This window comes from Pangasianodon hypophthalmus, chromosome 2 (genome assembly GCF_027358585.1).
Source record: "Pangasianodon hypophthalmus isolate fPanHyp1 chromosome 2, fPanHyp1.pri, whole genome shotgun sequence".
In the NCBI taxonomy this organism is placed as follows: Eukaryota; Metazoa; Chordata; class Actinopteri; order Siluriformes; family Pangasiidae; genus Pangasianodon; species Pangasianodon hypophthalmus.
Genome location: NC_069711.1, coordinates 10,041,196 through 10,062,852, shown reverse-complemented (window position 1 = coordinate 10,062,852; position 21,657 = coordinate 10,041,196). Strand labels below are relative to the sequence as shown.

General features: G+C 39.0%; 1 protein-coding gene across 6 annotated transcripts in view; it reads left to right on the top strand.

The window, feature by feature from the left end:
* slc12a5a (solute carrier family 12 member 5a) overlaps positions 1-21,657 on the top strand; it is a 153,510-nt gene that overhangs the window by 82,210 nt on the left and 49,643 nt on the right. For 3 of the 6 annotated variants that reach the window (XM_053228115.1, XM_053228117.1, XM_053228128.1), the window contains exon 2: positions 8,565-8,594. The exons of the other annotated variants lie outside the window; for them this stretch is intronic. In XM_053228115.1, the coding sequence (XP_053084090.1) occupies positions 8,565-8,594 (30 nt within the window). The remainder of the gene's footprint in view (positions 1-8,564; positions 8,595-21,657) is intronic. 6 annotated transcript variants of the gene reach the window in all.

Sequence of the window (21,657 nt, the reverse complement as noted above, 5' to 3'; positions counted from 1 at the left end):
CAGTAGTTATCTATGCAGGTCAAAATGAAAGGTCAATATTACAAGTAAAATATTTACAGTTTTAGTACTGTCTTTACTGTTGAAGTCATTTTAAAGTATTTAACATTAATAATGGGCAATTGTATTTAACAGAAAGGTCTTCAACAGTAAAATGCAGTATGAAATCTGTAAATATTTTATTTGTTTTTGAACTTTAATATTGACCTGCGTAAATAAGTACTACATCTGAAAATACTGTTCGCATCATTATTGTTTGCCACCAGATCATTAACAATGAGTACTGACTGGCCATTTGAGTGAAAAATAAGGGTGGTCTTTGACTTTTGCACAGTATTGTCATATCAATTTTATACTCATCAAACCATTTAGTGATGACAATGCCCATGGGTGGGGACATTGTCATCCTGGAAGAAACCACTGCCATCAGGTTAGAAATGTTTTATCATAGCATAAAGGTTATCAGTCAGAATAACTTAATTGATTTGCTGTGAATCTTCCATCTAAGGGGGCATGTGGACCCCAACCATGGTAGAAAAACTCCTCCACGGCATAACAGAGCGACCAGTTTTTCCTTTAATTTATCACTCGTCTGCAGACGTGCCTCACAAACCATGATTTACTAAGATCCCAAATAAGGAGGACTCATTTGCGTGTGCAATCCGATAAATTGCATGCGCTTTTACTGGACAAGTTGCAGGTGATTTACAAAAAATTAATGATTGCATGTGTACTTTTATACTACAAAGTAGGAGTATGAAACAATATTTAAATTCACTGTGGCAAGCTCAAAGGAATTTCTGAAAGAGTGAAACTGAGACTTGCCACACAAGAGGCATAATTGATTAAAAGTGGTGAGAAGTGTCCAAAATTTAAAGAGTATAGACATGAACACAGTATATGTAAAGAAAATCTTTTCACAAGCTATTAGTTCAGAAGTTCAAGAAGCGTGCTCATTGTTTTGAGATAAACAGACACTATTTCAAGAAACTTTAAGAAAACAGTGGTATTATTTTGTCTTTAAATGACAGAAATGGGCTACTACAGATTTAATACTTGCCCTTCTTTGGTAGTAATTTGTGCTCAAAGTGACTTTCAAGCTGCAATAAATCGCATTGTGGGTGATTATTATTATTATTATTATTATTATTATTATTATTAATTATAATAATAATATTATTACCCACAAAGTGATTTGCATATTCATCACAGCACAGTAGCGATACAGATATTATTTTGCTCATATATAACATGCAACCCTTTGTAGACCCAGTTAGTAAATCATTTTAATAATTGCACATTTTGTGAGTGTGTTATCAAGTTTGGATGTATTTCTACACATGCAAACCTTTAGTAAATCTAAGCCTCAGTCTACTCCTTCAGGATGCCTGTGTTGAAGGAAATGGAAATGTTTTATGTTGCCTGTTGTGTTGTGTTCCCATCCTTTTCCACCAAGTCTCATGGGAAATGAATTACATTTAAATTTTGTCATTTAGTAGATACTCTTATCCAGAGCAACTTACAAAACTTGCAAACAGTTAAAGGCACAGCGTTACAGAGTATTTAGCAAATTTCTAAGTATTCCTAAAAGAAGAGACAAATGCTAGAGTGGTCCAAGTGGTAACAAAATGATAAAATTTCAATTTAAGTTCATACAAAGTACAAAGGGCAATCAGTAATGAAAAGGACAATTTTAGTGTTGCTAACCAGACTGGGCAAAAATGTCTTGAATGGAACAGCAGAGCAGCAGAAAAAATAGTGGCTAGATGTCTAAAGTGTCAGAAAAACTCTGAAGAACAAAAATGCATAAAACAAGCTCAAACTCATACCTAAACACCAGCCACCAAAAGACAAGCAGAACAACATAGTATGTGCAGAACTGTACATTAGGAAATACTCAGATTTGGAGACTGATGTGAGAAAGGAAGCACTTCATTGGTCCTACTGTATGTTATCATGTCCCAGTGCATGAGTGCCAGTTATCAGATCAAGACCAGCTCTTCAGATCTGAAAAGATCAGCAAGAGAAACCATTTTTTAAAACATTTTGGACATAGAAGACAATTGAATTGAAAGTGGAGTAAAGAGGGTCATCTATATCCTCTCTGTCACCACTTATCAACAGCTTACACTCATGTGTTATCAACTTCCCCAGTGGTTTCACACCAATTCACACCTCCATACATCAATGTAATGTAAACTTGACAAGTCTCATGACGTCACGGCTGTCACAGATCGTATTTAAATGCCAGCTTTTTCTCTTGGATGAGTTTTTAAAAAAAAGGTCTTCATGATTAAAACAGGTCCATTCATCTTTCCACTTCACAGCAATTACATTAGAAGATATCGGTATATCATATATTTCCCTGGACAAGCCATTTCTCTGCAGCTGTGCTAAAGGAGTCCACAGTTTCCACAGTCAGGGCCCTCTGATCCCTGAGCTGCGTTGCACTTGTGCATTTAGCATCCCCAACATCAAGCCTTTGAACCTCTGCCTTTTATTTATTTATAAAGTTCATTAAATTTGCACTGTTTAATTAGGGTTTGTCTGGAGCCCATGATGTTTAAAGTGCTAGCTGAGCTTTGAAGACATCAAAAAGAAATGGATGACACCAGATGTCACATCAGGCATCGTCCTTTTTAATAAACATGCTTTCGACTTTCTCCGGCCAATCATTTGTTTCTTCACAGGCATTCTTAAAGCAATTGTTATGGCTAATTTTTTGTCTATTTTTGAAGGCATTTTAGTGTAATGAAGATGAAAGCACTGCAGTCTGCTTTAAAAGGACACATGCATTATCTCACAATAGAGCAGGAAAACGAATGGGTCGTCATGTAAGTGTCCTTGGGTAGGACCCTCGGGTGTTCGGTGTATTTGGACGTTTTGATCTTATTTAGGTCACATCTTTGACTTGAACCCTCTGAAAGATAGAACATATAAGCATAAATTACTTTTCTTCCACCAGCCACATGGTAGTTTAATTACCATATTATTTATAGAGCAATGAACAAGACTACACTGCAAAAAATGACATCTGAGCAAGCGAAAATATCTTTCCTGTGAAATGAAATGAAAATAATTTCAGTGTAATGTAATAATCTCCCACTAAATATCAGTAATCATGTTAAATATTATTATTATAATTATTATTATTATTATTATTATTATTATTATTATTATTATATTGGCATGAGGCAATTGTTTATTCTTGCATTGTGGTTAATGTATATCTGCAGTGTTATGTTGCCCCAGAAAAAAATTTCTCAGCAAGTGAAATCTTGTATGTGGGCAAATTAGCTAATATTTGTTGTTATGACATTATTATTATTATTATAAATCAATATTATTGTTTATAATAATGTTGTTTTTAGATGCTTGTACTCTTTTCAAGCTTTGTCTTATTCTTTTAGCAGATAATTTTACTTCTTTCTGGAACTAAATGCTTAAAATGAGAAAAAAAATCTGCCAATAGTACAAAATTATTTCAAGCTTTAAAGTTTACTAGATTCAAGATATGTTCACTTGGTAAGATGTTATTATTAGTATACAGTGATAGTATATAGACAGTGGAGTCCAGTAAGAACTGCAAGTCCAGATTAGGAGTTTTAATCAGACTGACAGCCACTAAGGGATAACAGTCAGGGTTAAAATCTGCTCTAAACTGTGGCTAGAGAACAGCTTACCTAACAGTCCTGTGGGATTGGAATGTATGTGTCTGAGTGTGTGTGTGGGTGAGTGTGTGTGTGGGTCTGTGTGTGTGTGTGTGTGTGTGAGAGAGAGAGAGAGAGAGAGAGAGAGAGTCTGTGTGTGTGTGACTGTTAAACACTAATTCTTCAACACTCACTGTGCCAACACACTCATGCTGACACACATAACCAATGTACTTTGCAGCAAAGAATGCAGCCAATAAAAGTACAGTTTCTATAGGTTACAAAACAAACATCAGTGTTTTTGCAGTTTTAGCTTTTTCCTTCATCAGTCAGTGGACACCCTTGATCACTGCTACTGTCTTTTATAACATCAGTGACAAGAAATGCACATAGTGATAAGCAGAATCCCAGCAGAAAGTGGAAAATGTTTTGAAAGACCTTCTCATAGTCTTCTCATAGTTTTCTTCATTTTTACAGTTTTCTACAATTTTAGAATAATAATGACGATATTAACACTATAAAACAACACATATTGAATTCTGCAGTGACCAAGAAAGGTGTTCAAAACCAAAACAAAACTGTTTTATATTTTACATTCTTAACAGTATTCGTATATTGGCATTTTCACAACTAGCTTTATGAAAAAGCTTCACTCAGGATGCTTCCTGGAAATGCTGAGTGTCTCACTTCTCCTCCTAATTTCTAGAATGAAAGTTACTTGTTCGGAGAAATAAATTATTATTTAGTAAAAATGTCTTGTTTTTATCAAAAGCTGCTTATTAAAATTTACATTTTGATCACTGCAAAGAATTATATCTAAGCAAGGGTACATATCTTAAATATACACAAATTCAACTAATAATTTTTTATTAATGAGAATTATTACATAACTTATCCTTTATTTGAGATTCAATATATGGCCAAAAGTTTGTGGACACCTGACCATCACACCAATATGTGCTTGTTGAACATCCCATTCCAGATTTATTCCCCCTTTGTTGTTATAATAACCAACACTCTTCTGGGAAGGCTTTCCACTAGATTTTTGAGCGTGGCTGTGGGGATTTGTGCTCATTCAGGCACAAGAGCATTAGTGAGGTCAGGCACTGATGTCAGGTGAGGAGGTCTGGGATGCAGTCTGCGTTCCCAAAGGTGTTCAATGGGGTTGAGGTCAGGGTTCTGTGCAGGAGTTCTTCTATACTAACCTTGACAAACGTCTCCCAACCAACCTTGACAGACGCCCCTCGGGACTGGCGTCTGCTAGAGATTCTAATTCAGTGTCCTGAAATGGATGACCAGCAGGAATCGACCAATTAACCCACTCTAGCGCCCTCACTTGAGGGAACAAGCTTTCCCGTGCTGTACAGTTGCCGGGTGGCAGCTGGGAAATTAGCCCACTGGAGCTCACTAAACCCTGAAGCACCAGGGGTGGCAGGGGTGTCTGTGCAGTTCGGGCGTCAGGGACGCTTGGCCGAGGTCCTCTTAGCGAGAATAATGATCCGCAGATCCATTTCCCACTTCGAAGAGTGCCGCCCCAACCCCTGCTCTTTCTGCGGGGGGGTACGGGTCACAACGCTCTGTTTCTGGGCCTGGCGATATGAGGAGCCAAATGGCCGGGGCTGCTCCCGCTCAGCAGCCCCAAAGACCCGGGAACGGTGAGGGAGGAAGCGCTGGAATGCCACCGCCTGCTGCTTCGCCTCCTGAAACCTTCGACTGCGCTGCCGAAGAGGCCAGAAGGCGATAGCGGGGCATCCAGCAGGAAGAACCTGTTCGTGCCTTTAAGCTCAGACAGATTAAACCACAGGTGCCGCTCCGTGGCCACCAAAGCCACCATTGAACGGCCAATGGCTCTGGCGGTTTCCTTGGTGGCCCGGAGCGATAGACCCGTGGCCCAACGCAGTTCAGCAACCACGCCGGATTCCCCATCATCCCCTTCGTCCAGGTCTTTTGGCAGGTCGGCCTGGTATGCCTGCAACAGCACTGGCCTGACCTGCCGCCTTATAAGCTTTCCCAACCAGGCTGGATGTCAGTCTCACTGGCCTGGTGGGAAGCTTTGGGGCCTTCAGGGACGATGCTGAAGACGGGGAGAGATAGCTCGCGAGCGTCTGCTCCACTGCCGGCATTGCCCCGTATCCGCTCTCATTCAGCCCTGTGATGTTCGAATAATTCGAAAGAGTAGGGCTGAAGAGTCAGAAAGAATATGGTTTTCCCCACGATCTCAACACCTTGGCGTGGAAATCCGTAAAAAATGGAAGGCCCCGTCGTGAAGGCTGCGATGTAGCTCTCAGGAAGTGCTCGTCCAGCTTGCTTTTGGGACGAGCGTCCCGCTCCTCGGCCGGCCAAACGAGGTTGAGCTTGGCTACGGCACGAGTCACAACCTCTACGAGCTCCTCATATGCGAGAGACTGTGGTGGCGAGCTCACAGTCTCCTCAGTATCGATGTTCATCACGTCAACCTCCTCGGAGGAAGACAGATGAAACGCCTGGTTCTTTCTCCGGGGGGAAGAAACCGCGGGGCGGAGCACTCAGAGCGGAAGAAGCTCACAATCATGGCAGTTAGCCCCCTCGAGAGCTAACCATGCATGCTCCACTCCCAAACAGACGATGCACAAATTATGTGTATCCCCACCCGGGAGATAGTGTGGGCAGAGAGGAACACACGATCTGAAATGCCGTCCACTCGCCACAAACTTTGATTTGTGCTTAGACATGATACACATGCACATACACAACGTGTTCGCTGAAGAGCAGAAAGCTAACGTGCATTTGCTGGATGCGCTTTATGCTTCCTGGTTGCTCACTAACCCCACTCGTGACGTCTCGCTTTGCCATTGGACTGATTTCACATGTGCTTCAGAACGTGGTCTCGCCGGGGGCGTTCCCAAAGCGTTTTGACGCAGTGTCTCGTTCCCTTCGGGGAACCACGTCTTTATGGAGTTCGCTTTGTGCACAGGGGCATTGTCATGGTTTGCGCCCCTTAGTTCTAGTAAAAGGGAATTGCAAAATGGCACAGAGATATCCTTGACAATTATGTGTTTAAAACATTGTGGCGACAGTCTGAGGAAGGCCCACATATGGGTGTGATGGTCAGGTGTCCACATCCTTTTGGCCATATAGTATATCTTCAGAAACGAATTTATATAAAGGCATTAACTTCACTATCTACTGTCTGTCTAAGAAACAAAGTTTAACCATAAGCATATCAAAATGCCTCCAATAATACATGACATATATGCATATACATATCTGTGCTCAATGTGTTATATTAATAATGACTGATATAACCTTGGTTGAGGACAATACTGCACCATGTTTTTGGTATATGCTGTCCTCAATTTAGTTTAAAAAAAAATCACCCACTAATAACCAATCTTATGACAATTTTTGTGTACATATACAAATACAGTTTTATATTCAGATCTAATCATTTCATGCATGTAGAAAGTGGACATGCCTAACCTTGCAAACAGGAGAAGCGGCAGTGTGGATATATTGTTTATTGTTTGATAAGACAAGGTCCTTTTGTTGTTAGATTCCACTGGGATATGAGAGAGATAGAGAGGGAGAGAGAGAGAGAGAGAGAGAGAATGGTAGGAGAGTGATAGAGAGCTGGCCATGGGGAGATTGGGGCCTTAGCTCTATTTGAGGTTTGATTATCTTAGTGTACATATTCAAAGCATATTTTAAATGGCAGTATTAAATGCAAACTAGGGTGTGTGTGTGTATGTGTGTGTGTGTAGGACAGAGCAAGGTGTTCTGAGACTATGAAAATGAATGGTCATGATCTCTGTCTCTGTTTCTGTCAAATGCCTGCAGTGAATATACAGCTACAATCCAGCAGATATTGAAACACACACACACACACACACACGTTGTCAGTTTATCTGGAGAAGAGGCATTTTGTTCTCCTACCTATGAGAGCTTTAGCCCACAAGCAGTTTTGATATGTCTCTTGTGGCGTGAGAAACGTTGACAGGATGACAGGATGCATAAATTATTAAGGTCTCAGAAGAGTCGTGCACTATCAGTGTGTTCGGGAACTCTCTCAAAGCTCGGACATGTGTCACAGAACCATCACCTGGGACGTGTTCTGAAGGAAATTAGTTTTGTACATAAGGAGAATAAAATATGTACATATCACTCCTGTGTATCAGCATTCAGTTTGGGTGTGAGTGAAATAACTGAAGCAGCAGCAGGACATTTTGTGAGACTTTTATATCACGAAATGTTAGTGTTTTCTCCACTGTAACACACCTGACTTAACCCACTGAGTCATTATCAAGCCCTTCATGTGTTGAGTCACATGTGCTAGAGCAGGGAAGGACACAAAATCTATGTTCCTCTTGCTAGTGTGATGGTTTAAGACAATTTCATGTGGTATCAGAATTATTGTATATATGAGTTTCCAACTTAAACGTCACACTAAAGCATCTCTTCAGTTTGTAAAAGTCTGACTTCCTGACTTGGTATTGAAATGTAATTCATTGTAGCAGAAGAAAGAACTGTTTCAGTGGTAGATGATGTGTAATTCTCAAATTTTTTAATACGTTTTTCTTTTTGTTTACTGGCTTAGTATGTCTCTAAGTCTGTGTTGCACTGTGTCCATTTGTACAGTAGGGAAAAATGTGGGAAGATCCCAAAATAGATCAGGCTAACAGACTTCCACTTGAATGCAAAGGCACCTTAATTACGCCTTCACAGGCGTGAAACAGGAGCACGTGACAAGCATGTGAAGGCACAGTAATTCAATTAAGCCACTTCATGAACAGCTCAGAGTCAAGTTTTTCCTTCATAACCCTGATCAATTTTCAAAAAAAAAATTCTAACAGGTATGAATGTTTGTGTCAGTGTAATTTTTTTTGCTTCTTTAATTTAAATGTGTTTTCTTTTTTACATTTTATGTGCGTTTTTCTCCAGTGGTCAACATCAGCTCTCCAGCCAAGCAAGGTGAGAGGTGCAATATATGCGTGAGGTGTGTGTGTGTGTGGATGATTGTGATTTTCTGTTGTTGCTGTTTGATTTACCTGTGTTTGGTATGTGCTTATTTCATTTACAACCGTGCAGTATGTCTGTCTGTATGATTTCATAGGTCTTGTTTGTTTGTTTGAGTGTTGCGTGCCATGTGTCTGTGCATGTGCAGTAAGTATGTGGTGGTCTCTCCTGTAGCTCCACTGCAAACTCCCTCAAAGCAGAGCTACAGCACTATCATACATCAAAGGCAGACAGAGAACTGATGCAATGAAGCAGGACAGAGCGGCAGCAGGCTATTAAAGTGCAATCACACCAGGTCAGACAGACCCCGCTGCTCACTTGATGCAGAATTCAACCCCAGTCTAATTTGGCTTGGACGGTTGGCTACTGATTTTGAAGCTAGCAACAATCTTACCCTTTATAAGTGACACATTTCTTTTAAGCAAAGCCTTTAAACAAAGTCAGGAAGGCAAAACCCCAGCCAGCTTCATTACCACCCTCCGTGTGTCTGTTTTCTTCTGAGGCTGGCTTCTGTAGTTCCTGTTACCTCCTTGAGGGACATTATTCGAAAAGCTACATTGCTGCTCGCATCATATAGAGAAAAAACAATCATAAACCTCATCAAATCCTAAATAAATCAAAGGGTACACAAAACATTGCCTGATTTGTCCGACACAGAAAATAAAAGTTACTGTCTCATGCCTGCCAGAGAGAAAAATGTTGCGTATGAAAGATACTGAGACACTGTTAAGTAGCTTTTATGTTAAATTATCCCACAATGCTGTTGAATTCTTGAATCTGATTTAAATGTCATAAAAATCATATTAATGTGCTCGTGCTAATACGCTATTGTTTCTATAGTAACATATTCATGGGGACTTGTATGATGGACACTGCACATAATCTCATCCTAATAATAACCAAATAAAAAAGAGGTTGTTATTTAATAAATAAAAATGTATAATCTTTGATATGGTAATGCTTTCTGTAAGGAGATGTTTATCTAAGATTTATGGAAGGAATCTCCAGAGTCAATACCTTGTAACAGTCAGTACGTTTTCCGCCACATGACAGCCTTCAGGTCAGAGGACTTTGACCTTTCTTGATGTCTCAGTAATGTCTTATTAACTTCAAGAGAAAGAAAAAAAGAGGTTATTAAGGGAATAACTGTCTATAGTTGTTAGACCGCAAGTGATAACTGGAATTTGGTTCACTGATATTCCATATCATTAAATGTAACTATAAACTGCTAACAGGTACCACATGTTGTTATTTAATTAATAAAAAAAAGGATCACTGGCTAAATGCTGTGGTTTAGGAGTAGAGGAATTAAAACTCTTATAGAGGAATAAAACACTTCAGGACATGCTGTTACAGGAAGATATATATATATATCTTCCACTTTGTGTCTGGCCACATCACAACACCTCAACTTTCCACCTCGAGGAAATTTATAACTGTACATAAAAGACACTAATGATATTTTTAGATATAAATGATGGTTCCATTGCATACTTTTCAGGAAATAGATTAGTTATGTGTCCCATAGTATATCACATACAGCATTAAAAACAGCACCTAGTGCAGGAGTCTTCAATCTTATGTGAATCAGGTTTGACTCTTGCTTGGTTGGAATGAAAACCTGCAGCCAACGTGGGTAAGATTGAACACTCCTGATCTAGTACAATCATGTTTATAATCTAAAATAAGTTTAGGCCTGTCCTTTGTGCAGTTACCAATTTGTGTTGGCAGTTGAACTCCTTATACAAGCCTAATTCACTAAAGGGGAATATGATTGCGCAATGATGATTTGAGGATATTCTGTATGAAATCTCATGTTCTCAAATCTCATCTTCAACCTGGGTGACCTTTGCTAATTTTATCAGTTTAAATATTTAAAGATTTTAACCTTTAGACATCATTCTGGCTTTAAGGTCAAATACTAAGGTACAATTGTTCCTCAGATTGAGAGCAGGGTTGGAAAGATGATGTAAAAGACTGTGCTCTGGGTTGGACAGATGACGTAAAGGACTGTCTAATCAAATCATCATTGGTTCCCCTTTAATCTGTCTTGTGTGCAGTTGACACAAGCTGAAAGGCATGATGCATGGAGATGCATGTTGCAACAAGGTGCAATTTGAAACACAATTTGGTAAAATTTGCTTCTTGGACCTGCTTAAAATCCCAATCAGGAAATGAAAGATGATGGGAACTTTTGGTCAGGTATGGCTTTGAGGTTTAGAGGGTTGCAGCAGTTGGGGTAAGCTGGTACAGGTTAAACAGCACCTGAAATGTTTATAGAGCAACTGATAACACATAGCACTCTGTACCTTATCTGTTCTATCCAGAGCCTTACAACAGCACTGTACCAGCATTTCCCAGCGTGGCACTTGTGAGGTTATAGAGGGCTCATAATGATGGCTAATAGAGCATGCCATAGCCCATCAGCTGTCCAAGATAATACAGTCTCATTGTTTCTCCCAGCCGTCTGCCTTGTGCAAAAAAAAGATTACTTTAAAATGCATTGACTGTGATCCAAAGAATTGATGGCACAAGCTGTCAGGCTTAATAGCTCCTCCACAATTGGTGCATTGTCACTTTACTCATACAGAGTGACATTTATTTGAGCACTTGCCAGCATATTTATTTTTGACAAAGGCTATTTTTATATTAATGAAATGCATCTGAGCTTGAAACTGTAATTTAGATTACATTTTTAAACTGTATGATTGTATGTAAATATTTTTTGTCTTATGTGAGCTACACCAAAACAAGTTATGAGCTTCTGGATTCAAGGCAAATGTGTAGGAGTGCCACAGCAGGTAGTGTTGATGTCTCACAGCTCCCACTAAATTCTGAATGTGTATCAAGCCCTGTGATGGATTTGTTGACTGTTTCTGTGTTACAGTTGACACACAAGATCTGTTGGTTGGATTACAGATTGTTCAACACACACCATTTTTCTCATATCAACTTTATCTGGTTACATCCATTACCCATGTGTCTCGTAACTCTGTCAAACAGTATTCGCCATGGCAAAGAAAACACAAGGTAGCAAGAAACCAAAAATAGAAACCAGTCCAGTGAGCTCAAATGTTCCTTCTGAAGCAGTAGTCATATTAGAAAATGTGTCACACTGACACACACTCTGAAAATGGCTGTTTGTTGAAGCGTAATGACAAAGCAGTGCTAACTTGTTTAACTTACCGGACAGACAAGGGAAAAGGCTGAGATGAGCCTGCTTACATGAGGGGAAAAACATAAAATGTAATATAAAATGTAAAATATAAAACATAAATTATATAAAATGATTTTATATTATGGTTTTTGGACCATGGAGTTCATTTCGTTTCTGATCATTTCATTTTTAGGCTAAAAAAAATTATGTGTATTATATAATGTCTTCTCAAGTGTATGTGGAATTAATGTTGTGAGTATGTGTATGAACAAATATCAGTGAATACCTTTGTAGCATTTATGTACCAAATCCCATTTCTTACTTGTGTTTTCCCAAAATGTCTCTTACTATCAGAGATGGATTCTTTTTTTTTTTTTTTTGCCTTCCCTCCACTGTGTTCTCCTTTCAAGAGGACTTGCATTTTCTGACAGAGAGAAGGGAGGTTATTGGTGAGGAGAGAGTGCTAGCAGGAGAAGAGGTCATACTAAAGAGAGATCTGGTAGAGAGAGAGTGTGTATATGTGTTCTACACAATGGCTTATGTGTGTGCTGTTAATTTGCACAGCTTTTCACACCTGCAGGGTTCTGTCAGGCGTGGCAGGTCCAGACGTGGCAGGTCAATACCTTTCCCTCCTCACACCAGTCACACCTGAGGGAGCTGCTGCTCGCTTTCCTACTTTGCCAGACATGCTTCTGAGAGTGGAGCAAAATATACTTCAGAAAGCTCTGAGCATTCTTGGTCTTTTTCAGAACAGTAGTAGGGTCTTAGTTATCCATTAAACAAGAAGGTGGGTATTAAACAGTAAAAGGCAATAGGTGAAAGTGTTCGTTTATTGTCTCGTCAAATAAAATGGTGACGTTTCAACTGAGATGAGGATTTTTCCTGTGTTCCAGTTGTTTTTTTTTAATTGTAGCCAAGAAATATGAAATAAAACCACACAATCTAATGATAAATATTCATTTTAAATTTGAAGAATATTTGAATAATGCACAACGAATGGTCACGTTACTGTATGCACTGATATTACTGCATTGGCTTCCTGGTTGCTTTATGGTTCCTAATACTCAAGGGAGTTTGTTAAAATACCTACAGCACTGCAATGATCACTGAAATTAACATACACCAAATATGAGTCTGTATGAATTGCAGGAGTAGTAGAACTCAGAGTTGGGAAATCAGAGTCAGAAATGAGGTATTATTTATTTTAAGAGTAGTAGTTACCACTCATGTAGCCACACTTGTGGTGTGTTCCCATGTTGATCTGGAGCCAAGCTCAGTGAAAAAAAAAAAAAACTCCTCCTGAACTTTTGGTAAATCTCAAAGTGGTGTGAGTGTGTGAGAGTGTGTGTGCTCACCCACAGGCCACCCTTTGACTGTCCAGTTACATCATGTACAGCTGAGGACGCTGTCTCCTCCTATTAGACTCACTCTAACAGGAAATTAAGGACTTTTCCATCACTCCAAACAGATCTAGTCTTCCTGTTCCAGAGACTATAACAGACAGAACTTAACTATCTAAAGTAGGGGCCATCAACTCATGGACAGCAGTCCAGTTGCAGACCCAGCAAAGTATTTCGGCAGATCCAACTGCGTGCTGGAAGAATAATACAGCAGAATTGATCAATTTATGAAAAAAAACGACTGTAGTTCACTGACTCTATTTTTTTAAACATGAACCATTGCTGTGTTGGTAGAAAATAGTCAGAAGTGACAACATGGCTTGTTCAAAAAAAAACGTTGAAATGAAATCTGTGTATTTAAACACATTCCAAAACAGGCCTCATCTGTTCCCAAATTTGCCCGTGATCTAAAATGTACTTTTACATATGCACTGTTTAGTTTGAATCAAACCCTTGTGCCTTTATCCCTATGGTGCAGTTCCTTTGGGGAGGTTTCACAGCAGTCTCACTTGAGTGTGTAGCAAAAACAACTGTTTCTATGCAAACCCTATTGCAGTTTGATTGCCATGACAGAGTGATTGACAGCAAAATGAGTGCCAGAGGATAGAACCAGAGTTCTACAGGAGTACATTGTATTCTGGATATCTGACTGAGCTGCATGCAATCAACACTGCAATACATTACTGCACATGGCAGTCATAGAGCTGCCAGACCAAGTCACATACATAAGGTTAGAAAAGAAAAAAGTTTTATTCATTTTGCTGTGTTATTTTGGTGGTCCTAATGTATTAGTTTATTGGATGATTTCCTAACTCATGTCTCCATCTGTGCTTTGAGGTTTACTCTGAATATTTGTTAATTAATTGGTGTCACTTTGGTTGACAGCCTGATGGATCCTTCTTCTAGAACCAGGTGTTGAACCAGCAGACTGAGGACACATTTTCTATTCTCTTGTCTACTTTAGTTCAGATATTTAAATTTCACTCTTCTGCAACCCCAAGCCAATCTACATTATTCAGTAATTGTAGTTCCTAACACACCTCAGCCAAGTCATTAGCAGTATATATCTTTTATTTCTCTGACAGAATAAAAGAAAATAAGACTGTGCACTGGCTGTGGGTCTCTACGTCTGGAGGAGAATCACTACTTTCCATGCTTACAAAACCATTCCTGTGCTATGTATTAAAAATGGAAAATGCATGTAAAATCTCTTCTTTGCTCTTTCGTGCTCTTCTTTTTCTTTCCACTTATCAGTCAGTCGTTTCAGACCTTTTCAAAGTATTTACAGAACATTCAGAGCAAGGAACTATAAACCGCATACCTTTCAGTGGGTCAGTGTGGTTATAGCTGGATTGTGGAGGTAATAAGAAGCTGATATTGGTCTAATTCACCAGCATTTCAGTTCTCGTCCTTATTGTGTCAGTCAGGGGATAGTGCTCAAGATCATTAAACCGTTCTGAAATGGCATGGGGGTGGACAGAAGCAAATGAAATGTGGTGGCCTTACTGACTCTTATTTATTTATTGGATTTCCACAAATAATATGCTGTCAGGGAGCCCAGCTGTGGAGCTTAGTGGGGTGTAAGGGGAAATAAAATTAAAGTTGACACACACTCTCCCACACACACCACACATTACGTAATGTTCCCATTCATCATCACAAGTCAAAGCAACCAAATGGGAATGCAAAGGGATCTTGTGTGTCTCCTTCCATCCCCCAGTCCTTTTATTTTTCTCTGGTCTTCCTCAGGCTAAGCCAGTAAAAGAAAGGAAAGACATCAACAGGACTCTCCAAACCTGCATTCCACTTTACAGCCTGGCCAACACCTATAGCACATTTCTTCAGTGTTCGAGTGAATGTTTTCTATGGCTCAACTCCCAAATTACTTTACCTTAGCAGCTTTACCTCTCCAGGGCTCAGATTTTCTCTTCTGTCAGTTTGACAGCCCAATGGGCTGTTAAATCGCCTACAGGTTTGAGAACCGCTTTGAGCATCAAGTTTCAGAGGACTGCAATGAGCCCTAAGCCTCTACAAAATGGGACTATGATATCACTTTAAAGAACCCCTATCATGGAAAACTGAATTTTCCTCAGTTCTCTAAAATTAAAGAGCTTAATATAGTTTGAAAAAAGGTTGATTTATGGAACCTGGGCTGCAAAAACAGGATTACTTGTTTCTACTGGGCTGCAAAAATTTGGATTTCTTGTTTCTACAAAGTCATAAATACAAGGACATTTAACTATAGCAACTTTAAAGCAGGTTAGCCATGCCTGTTCTCTTTAAATCAGGTTAGCCCCACCCACTCACTTTACACCCATGCCCATTCACGTAAGAGACCCGCCCATTCATTTTACAGCAGTTTAGCCCCACCCATTCACTCTACACCCCCGCCCATTCACTTTAGAGACCCGAACATTCATTTTACAGCACGTCGACCCCGCCCATTCACTTTACACCCCCGCCCATTCACTTTAGAGCCCCGCCTATTCATTTTACAGCAGTTTAGCCCCACCCATTCACTTTACACCCCCCGCCCATTCACTTTAGAGCCCCGCCCATTCACTTTACAGCAGGTTAGCCATGCCCATCCTTTTTTTTTTTTGAATGACCATCGAGACTTTGTTAGCATTATTTAGATGTTTCACAACCTAAGGTCCCAAAAAGAGGAAGAATACTAAAAACTGACATTAATAAAAGTGCAATAGACATAGTACACAAGACAGGAACAAAGAAATAAGAAAAAAAAAAAAAAATATATATATATATATATATATATATATATATATATATATATATATATATATAGGTGTGTGTGTGTGTCTTATTACATATACCTGTAAAATTAAGGATTGTAATGCTAACATAGTAATAATATTAATATTAAGAACAATGACAATCTTCAGCACCTTCACTTAGTTTGTGTGCATGTGTGGAATTTAGATGTGTATGAGTGAATGTTTTAAAGAATCTACAGATCTGTGGTGTGGTTGTGGTTATGTGGTGTGGTTGTAGGAGTCCAATCTTTCTGTGACTGATTGTTCTGATGTAAGTTATTGATGTATGTGGGTGATGAGTGGTGTTCAAATAGAGTCAAGGTTAGTGATTTTGTTTTGATCAAGGCAGGTTTTCTTTATTTTTTATTGCTGATGTATCTCCAAGCAAACAAAATAATGGCGATAGTGTGATGGAGTGGTTCAGCAGAAGGGATAATTGACAGTTGACTTGATGCTGCACCCATTGTGTCCATCCCAATGGGACCCAAACAGTGGCTGACTGCATCTTGGGTTGAGGCACAATACAGGGCAGGCTGTGTAAAAAAGGTACTGCTGAAGCATAGAGCAATTTCAACTGCACTGGACATGACAGTAGAACCAAAATTTCATTCTAATATTTTATCTATTCATTACTATTTATTATGAACACAGATTTTGAGGCAGTTTTATCAAACAAATTGTTCTCAATGTGCTAACTCTATCTAGCTTCTGCCTTACTAATCTATTTGCTAATTCAGTAGCTTGTCGTTAAGTCAATAACAGCTTTGTACTAGCAGATGCCATTATTTATCTCTGAGAATTTCCTATACAGTTCCAGAAATCTAAGAGACAATGAGGCGACCATCCAATCAAAACAGAGGTCATTTACACAAAGCAGTCTTAAAGACACAGTTACAAAGCACCCAGTTTAATTCTGAGGGAATCGAGGTTGGAAAATGGTCATGTAAAAATAATGACGACTGTATTTGGTACATAAAGACATCCAAATATTATAAGAAAAAAAGAGAAAATAATGTAGGATATTGAGTCATTTTATAGTCTATCTTAGGGTTAAGCTTAAGGAATTGAAGCTAAAATCATCTTTAATGTCTTGGAAACTATTTCAACATAATTATATGCATTTTAAATAATGCCTTAAATTCATTATAGTGCCCAGGGATTATTTGTTTAAGGCTGACTATTAGTCAATATGTTATTGACTGGCTGAGGATTGAAGTGTGACAAGAATTTGAATCCCAATGCACAGGCAGGCAAAGCCACAATACTTTAGCCAATGGTGAATGATTTGTAATAAGTCACAGACTGTTCGATTAGAGTGCAAAGCTTTGCAAAGTTCAACAACATGACTGGTGAATTTATAAGCTCTGTCTGCAATAAATGAAAAATAAGTGTGTTAATTAGCTCAGATGAGTAGCTTGGTGGCAGTGACCTTTGATAGGCTGGCATGGAGGTACGAGTGGCTAAACTCCATTTTACCCCCAAAGGCCCTGCAAGCAAAATAATCCTGATGGGTTGAATGGAGCGCCATGTTTTCCTTTTCGGCCCGGTGCACTGTGACAGACTGACAGGAAGCACTGAAACACTCCTGAGGCTGCTCTGTCAGTCAGATGCAACCAGCCATATTATGCTGTCTGTTTATATCCTAACAATTTGATTAAAGGAAAATAGTCATGGTTTGTCACCTTTTTTAATTTTATTTGATTACCTCAAATGCAAGGCTGGAAACGAATGGTCATTAGATAATGTACTATATAAAGCATCTCATCAGTAACTCTCTTTAACAGCAACAACCATAAACACAGAAATTGGGATAAAGATTCAATCTGTTCTGTCAAGCTGTTTTATGTTTATGCTTTGAGAAAGACTAAAGACAAAAATAAATTGCTTGAGTAATAACTGTGAATGTTTTAGGAATAAATGAAATGATTCACTTCTTCTAGATGTTGTAATAGTTTTTGTTTGTTTATTTTTGTTTTTTTCCCTATTTTCTCCTTGGTTCATTGGCCAATTCCCACCCACCAGCCAGCTCTCCACTATCATACAACAGCTACCAACTAGGAGAGGGTGAAGGCTAACACATGTCTCCTCCGAGACCTGAATCCAGCTGCCACATCTTTTCAAACTGCATCATAGGGCAGCGTAACACACTCAGAGGAAATTGGAGGAAATGTTTTATCTTCTATGCATATATCTTGGTTTATAATTGCTAGTTTCCCCAACAATACCATTCTGGCCCATTCCATCTCACTTACACACAATATCTAAAAAAAAAAAAGATGGAAACTCAGACTGTCCAATGCCAATTAATCCACAAACCACAGACCAATTAAACACTGACTGTCACTGACATTCCTCAATCCAAAGAGAGATAACTGACCATCATGCAAAGCCATCACTGTCTGTGGTTGGATGTGGCTTCATGCTCAACACATCTGTTCAGGGAAAGAACCATGACTACACAAGGATTAGTTGTGTCATTTAATAATTTAAGGTCAGCCTCTCAGGCTGTATGTGCCAGTTAGGCAGAGTGAGAAACTACGCTTTATAAGCCTCAGGGATATTGTAGCCATGTCAGGCATATGTTTGTTGTCTGCTGCTTTATGCACAGATAAATACAGAATGAATGAGTATATATAATATCCTGACAGCATATGGGAGATGAATATTTGTAAGAATGACAGACTACAGGATTAGTTTCCTGTTATGCAGACAGAATCGTTTGTTATTTCTCCCTCTTGGAAATGAATTTCGTTTTCAGACTGTTTCTTTTGTCTTTCTTATGTTGTCATGGTAGTGCCAGAGGGGAGCAGAACTACAATACCCATCAGCCCCAGCGTGTCATGTCACTAATCCCTCTCACCTGTTTCCTGTTTCACCTTGATTAGCACCACTATTTAAGTTCTAGTTTTTCAGCATCTCACTGCTGTGTGCCTCAGTATTGCTTCTAGTTGGTATGTTTTTTGCCTAATGTTCCTGTTCATGTTTATGGTTTGTTTACACTTTACTTTATAAAATTGTCTGCATTTGCACCCACCTTCACCTCCCAATCATGACAGACAGTTGCAACGTTAAGTGCTCACATGAATGGTTATGTGCCTTTTGTGTATTGGAACTGTTAAGTATACACTCACTGTCCACTTTAATAGGAACACCTGTATACCTGTACTTTCATGCAGTTATCTGATCAGCCATACATGTGACAACAGCGCAATGCAAAAAATCATGCAGATCCTGTACAGGTAAAGAGCTTCATTTAATGTTCACATCAAACCTCTGAATGAAGATAAAGTGTGATCCCTGTGATTTTGATCGTGGCATGGATACTGGTACCGGAAGGGCTGATTTGAGTATTTTAGAAACTGCTGATTTTCTGGGAAATTCACACAAAACGGTCTCTAGACATTACACAGAATGGTACAAAATACAAAAAAAACATTGAGTGAGGGACAGTTCTGTGGGTGGACACACCTATGATGAGAGAGGTCAGAGGAAAATGGCCAGATTATTTTGAGCTGGCAAGAAGGATATAGTAATTCAAATAATCACTCTTTACAACCGTGGCGAGCAGAAAAGCATCTCAGCATACACGAAACATCAAACCTTGAGGTGGATGGGCTACAACAGCAGAAGACCATATTGGGTTCCACTCCTGTCAGCCAAGAACAGGAATCTGAGTCTTATCATGGGCACAGGCTCACTGAAATTGGACAGTTGAAGATTAGATTAAAAAAAAAATTACTTTTTTCCAGTCTTCATCTGATCAGTTTTGGTGAGTCTACACTCAATCTGTACACCTACACATTCATGCAATTATCCAGTCAGTCAATCGTATTGCAGCAGAGCAGTGCATAAAATAATGTAGATACAGGTCAAGTGTACATTGCCTGGTCTTTTTCCAATATTCAACTGTCCAGTTTCAGTAAGTTTGTGCTCACTCAAATTTGTGTTACCGTACATTTCCTGTCAGCTCAAACAAGTCTGGACATTCTCCTCTGACCACTCTCATCAACAATGTGCTTCTGCCTGCAGAACTGTTGCTCATTGGATGTATTTTGTTTTTTCACACCATTCTGTGTAAACTCTATAGCTTACACTCTATGGCTGAGGAAAAAAAAATAAACAGGAGATTCTGAAATACTCAAACTGACGTATTTGGCACTTACAAATATGCCATGCTCAAAGTCACTGAGATCCCTTTTTTCCCCATTCTGATGTTTGATTGAAACATTAATTGACTATATGATTTGATTGAAACATTAATTGAATATCTGTATCTGCATCCTGCATGAAATTGCATGAATGAGCAGGTGTACAGGTGATCTTATTAAAGTGGCCGGTGAGTGTATAGGTAAAGATAGCTGCTGTTGTGGGACAGGGTTCTTTGGATGGTTAACAGTTCTAGCTTTCTAAAAGGGTCTACTAGGAAGGGCTCTTTACTGATGTCCCAGTCAGTTAAAGGCACAAGTGTTCAATGCCCCAAGGTTAAATACTCAATTCTCATTGATTAATAGATAATCATTATTTGCCAATAATGGGTGCTGAATATTAAACTGTTTGTTTACCTAATTATGGTTTTCTGACCTTGCTTATTTGGTTGTGGTAAATAAGTTGTGGCTGAAGCTAGAAAGCTGTCAAGGCCTATTTGGTTAGAACCCCAATTTATGCACTTTACACTAGAGATCATCAATTAGATTTGACCCGGGCTAAAATTCTCTCTGAGCAAACATTGATTGGGCCAGTTGCCACTCAACACCTCCCAACACCCCCAAATTAAACACCTCAACACCTCACAGAGTTTAAAGAGCCACTCCATTGGGAACTCCAGATGGTGTTTGAACATAGAGGTGATGTTACGTCCCATTTTTAAACACCATCTGCGACAACAGCCGCTGGCCCAAAAAAACCCCACAGTTATTTACATTGAGCATGGAAAACAGCTTCACACACACTAAGTCTAATTAGTTTGGCTAATAATTTTAATATGAATGTATATTGTTGTAATGTGTGTTTATAATAATCTGACAGTCCAATACAGACAATTTGTGTATACTGACTGATATATGATATAGAGTCAAAGCACAGAAATGATGCTCCATTGTCTACTGAAGGAGTAGTGTAAACTGAAAAGCTTGACCTGCACAATGATATATTATAGCTCCATTCCTTAATTTTCATTGCTTGGTGCTGGACTTTGGTTAAAGTTACATGTGTTTGAAATCTTTTTAATTGACGCAACATGCTGAAGAATACTTCTGGGTTCTGCATGTCACATTCAGGAAAATAAACCTGTAGAAAACTTTGAAAGCAACAAGAAAAGAGTGAAGGAGCTCAGATATCCTGGTCACATGTGCAGCAGCTTTGCAATAAGATATATGTTAAGACAAATAACCTTTTTTTGCCTTTTTAGTTATTCACTATTGTGGAAGAAATAATTTTCTTCAGTTTCTCATATGTAGCCTAGTGGTAAACCTCCTACTCCTACCTGACTTCTAAAACTATTTAATTATGCGCCCTGATTTTTGGTTATCTCTCATTATTTTTCAAATAGATGAGCATATTTTTGTCAGGTCCACAGTGCAAAGACGTGTTTTAACAGCGTGGGAATGAATAAATCCTGCTCCCCGGATGTGTGACATCACGGTCCTCAACTCATGTCTCAAGACCTTTTGCACGTTTTGTAAAATGTG